The 4588-nt window shown below is 39.9% G+C and overlaps 1 protein-coding gene across 1 annotated transcript; it reads right to left on the reverse strand.

The window, feature by feature from the left end:
- Positions 1-2576: 2576 nt before the first annotated feature.
- LOC124059492 (trace amine-associated receptor 13c-like) lies at positions 2577-4233 on the reverse strand. The gene is made up of 2 exons (XM_046389524.1): positions 3949-4233; positions 2577-3492 (listed from the first exon to the last, which is right to left on the reverse strand). The coding sequence occupies exons 1-2, from the start codon at positions 4229-4231 to the stop codon at positions 2591-2593; spliced, it is 1185 nt and encodes a 394-aa protein (XP_046245480.1). The 5' UTR covers positions 4232-4233; the 3' UTR covers positions 2577-2590.
- Positions 4234-4588: the final 355 nt, after the last annotated feature.

Below are 4588 nucleotides of genomic sequence, written 5' to 3' on the forward strand. Positions count from 1 at the left end.
TCGTTCACATTCTTGCTGAGACAAGGATGAGAAGATTGATACCACTTTCATGTTTGTATGGTAAATATGAAACAGCCAGGAAACAGTTAGCTTAGCTTACCACACAGACTGAAAATAAGGGGACATTAAGTCACACGCTACCAGCTATGTCAATGACAATTAGCTATCATTAGCTAGTTCAGCTCATTTAGCTGTGCAGCTAGCTGACTGTGTCTAGGACTGAGAGCGTGGCGCACTGGGGATTGTTGGTGTTTACACCTCGAGCACTGGAGCTTTAGATCAACGGGAGGAGTTTGCAGTGGTGCCTGAATGAGATAACTGAACCTTATATTTGCTGAAAGGTAGGCAGAGCAAAGCTAGCTGTTTTGCCTTGTTTCCAGTCTTTATGTCAAGCCATGCTAATAGCATATTTGCACTTTCAGCAAGAGTAGGCAACAAATAAGTAAATAAACTAATAATCCATAATCTCAAACTGTTTTTTTGATGGGCACTTCATGGTAAACAGGACAAAATGTTTTTGCCTTTTACTATCACATAACTGACCTGTTGGAAAAATATTTGTAGAGTCACAAAGTAAATAAATTTAGAGCAGTTAATGGCAAGAGAAACATCTTCTTTATTGTGTTAATTAGTTTTTCATTTTTGTTCATTCTGTTGATGAATTGTTACCATAGGCCTGACACCATTACATGAAATGAAACCATTTTATCATGAAATAATATAGCCTTTTTGTGCTGTGAAATGCTCTTCAGTCTCATTTTTATGTTAGTATATTGTCAAATTGTGCAATACAGAATTCCAGACAATACACAAGACTTGGAACTGACACACTGAAGAGATATTTCAAGGTTAGAAATACATCATATCCTGAAAAGACTGGCCATCACAGTATGAGGGTCTGCAATAATCATAATACTTTGTATAATTAAACTCTGTGGTAGGCATCCCATTCATTTAGTTTATGCTGATTTAATAAATATACAGCTCATTCTTTAATTCACATTTACTTAGATAAAACTAACCAATGTTATAAATACTAAAAATAAACCTTGTGCAAAAATAACATTATCTGACACATTGCACATTGCAAATGACTCATACAGTAACTAATAAAGTGCATTTTTCATACTTGAGGCAGATCATTATCGCATTAGATTAAAATTAGATTTCAAGAATAAATGTATCTAACACCACAGAACCAAATCTGTGGTAGGATTTTTTTACCTTAACCTAAAAATTTGTCCAAAGAGGAGTCTGTAGTAGATTTCCAAACATAGAAACAACATCCCTTGTAAATAATTATTGATAACTCCACCTTTGACATTCAAAAAAACCCCAAACAAACCAATTAAAAAAAACATTAACTATGTGGCTATTGTGGTCGTCAGTGCAGATCCTGGAGATACTGTAGGTTTGACTCCTGAAGTTGTTGGAAGGCTTATAAAAGCACTCTGATGTAATGTGATGTTTTAGGAAACAGGTTTGACGATAGAGGAAGGCAAGATAAAGGGACGAGAGGAGAAGATGTAGCGGTAGAATGGACCTTTTCTTCAAAACCTATAATATGTGTGTTTGGTTTAAACCTGAAAACTTTCTTATCATGCAATGCATAGATATAGGTATGTTATGGATTTCTTTGTCTAAAGACAAATGTGAACAGAGTCAAACATTTTTCATTTTGTCTTCATTTAACATGGAGTTTATATTTAATTAAAGTAATAGCTTGAAGGTTTGGGACCTCTCTTATTTACTTTGTTGCTAAGTTAATGTGTTGATGTGACTCTCACAGATGTACAATAAATATGAAGATCAAGCCAGGAAACAATTAGCTGAGCCTCGCATAAAGACTGCAAACATGAGAAACAGCTCGCCTGACTTGGATCAAACCTGAAAAGCTCAGTAATCAGCTCTATACATCTAGCTTGTTTAATCTGTACAAAGACGCTACTATATATATATGTGTGTGTGTGTGTGTGTGTGTGTGTGTGTTACAGTCAGTGCAGAGCTATTTCCTGTTTTTATGTTAAGTTAAGCTAACTGGTGCCTGTTTTCAGCCACATATTTACTTTACAGACATCGGATCTATCACCTCAGGAATAAAATTAATACATGTATTTCACAAAATGTAAAACTATCCATCCATCCATTTTCTATACCGCTTATGTGTCAGGGTCACGGAGAGCTGGAGCTTATCCCAGCTGACTGTGGGCAAGAGGCGGGGTACACCCTGGACTGGTCGACTGGTCAATCGCAGGGCTGACACACAAAGACAGACAACCACTCACGCACACACACCTAGACACCTAGAGGCAATGTAGAGTAACCAATTAACCTAATGTGCATGTTTTTAGTATTGTGGGAGGAAGCCGGAGTACCTGGAGAAAACCCATGCAGGCACAGGGAGAACATGCAAACTCCACACAGAAGGGCCCAGACCGGGATTCAAACCTGGAACCCCCTTGTTGAGAGGCAACAGTGCTGAGCCCTACACCGCTGTGCTGCCAAAAATGGAAAACAATTTTTTTGAAATTGAATTTACTGGAAAGCAGCCACAACACATAAAGTTGTTGCTTTTGAATTCATACATCCCTCAGGACTTCTCACCATGTGGGGGGGATTGGTCTCGCTGAAAAAGCAGCGTCACACCCTTCCTGAAGCGGTGGTCCCTGACACTGTAGATAATTACATTACAGCAACTGTTTCCTGTCAGGATCCAGAAGGCAAAAAAGGAAAAGTTACACCAGGTGTATCCCACAACGTTCCCGAGCACAAACACTGCGATGGGAGAGAAGGATGCTGTGAAGGCAAATGTAAGTATGCCAATTGTCTTGGCAGCTTTGATGTCTGAAAAGGAAGGCCTGTGAGGGCACCCTCCACCTCCTCCTCCTCCACCTCCTCCATCAGTCATACTCCCCTCTGAGAGCAGTTTGCGTTTTCTGGTGTACCGTCGGATGCTAGTGAAAGACACAATGTTAACTGCTAATGTGCCACCAAGAAGTGTGAAGTCAAATGCAGGGAATAACAGCAAAATGTTGGCATCAGATGGCAACTGGCTTCCAAACAATAGTGGGGTATAATTACACATACGACTGCACTCGTTATACTCCAAAGTGAAGTTGCTGCTGAAAATGAGGGGTGCAAGAGCCAGCAGAAAGCTGGCTGCCCAGGAAAGCAGGATGAGGAGCAGAGTTCGTCTCCGAGTCACCAAGGCATCTTTGTGGAGTGGCCGTAGGATGGCCACACTTCGCTCCAGTGTCATGAGGAAGATGGTGCTGATGGAAACAAATGTGCATCCAGCAAACACTGGGCCAATCAGCATACAGGGCTGCCAAGGGCTCACAAATCCCCCGAGAGAAGAGGAGACAGCCGGAGCAGTAGAACTGCCCTGGTACCAAATGGGGGGAGCACTCGTCACCATCAGAGAGATCTCAGTGTAGACAGAGAAAGGTACCACGAGGACACCGACCATCATGTCTGCTATGGCCAGAGACACTGTCAGAGAGACACATTAAGAGGAAGTTGGCTAAGAGGACACATCCAGATACACTAAAAAGTGTTTTAAATGAAACATAATCATAACTAACCATACATGCTAAGTATAATATGGGCACCATTTCAATTAATAACTAAACTAAAAGGATAATTCACTGTAGTAAATGAACAAGACCTTCTTAGATCTTATTAGACCTTAGAAGGTCTTTGGTGTTGGCATACTGATAAATTATTATTCTTTCTTTTTTTAACAACATTTGTTTTAGTTGAAAAATGAGATACACAATTCCATTTTGCGCTTTATTTCTTTTCAGTGGCATTGAATTTCTGCTGGAATTACCCTTCCCTGTTGATTAGCATTATTGAAGGATAGCATATCAACATTGATTTATGCTCAGTTTATTATAATAACTTTCTGAAATGAAAAACAAATATTTAGTGGTATAGAACATTTACCTTTGAGGTATCCCTGTGGTGTTCGGGATTGCCTTGTTTGTACAAATACAGTAAGAGTGACCACATTTCCAACCACAATAGCAAATGCTAAGGTGACCATGAACACCACTGCCAAAGATCGATTGATAAATCCACAGCAACAGAGGGTACAGAGAGGGGCCAGTGACTGGCCTGAGCCGAGTCCTGCTTGAGCAGCTGCAGTCAGGTTAAATGGAGAGTCTGTAGTTGATAGCAGAACGGCTGTAGTCCCTCGAACACTGATGTTGGGAGGCAGAGCAGTCATGGCCCAGGATAGACTGGTTTTACCCCTTGTGATGTGTAATTGTGAGGGCTGCTCAGGAAACCATGTCCTGGACTGGAGAACGATCCTGATGAAAGATTTTTAAAACAAATTACTTGTATACATACACTGTACTAGACACAGTAATAATTATCCAATCATGGAAAAAGACGCATGAAGTCATGAACCTGCATTTGATAGTATTCTGTCTCAACTGACTGATATTAGCCTGTATCATCTGCAAAAAACTTATGGCAGGATTAAGATAAGATTAGTGATTAATAGTTTACAAATTCTGAAAGCCATCTGTAGGCCATCATGAAGAATACCTCACTTTATTTGAATATTATATTGCTTTTT

This window comes from Scatophagus argus, chromosome 1 (assembly GCF_020382885.2).
Source record: "Scatophagus argus isolate fScaArg1 chromosome 1, fScaArg1.pri, whole genome shotgun sequence".
NCBI classification, from domain to species: domain Eukaryota; kingdom Metazoa; phylum Chordata; class Actinopteri; family Scatophagidae; genus Scatophagus; species Scatophagus argus.

What these genes read in the sequence shown, in the direction of transcription:
- LOC124059492 (XM_046389524.1), bottom strand. Translation starts at nt 4,231, where the DNA reads ATGACTGCTCTGCCTCCCAACATCAGTGTTCGAGGGACTACAGCCGTT. An exon ending in ACCACAGGGATACCTCAAAG is followed by an intron (nt 3,493 to 3,948) that starts GTAAATGTTCTA and finishes TCTCTCTGACAG; the next exon opens with TGTCTCTGGCCATAGCAGAC.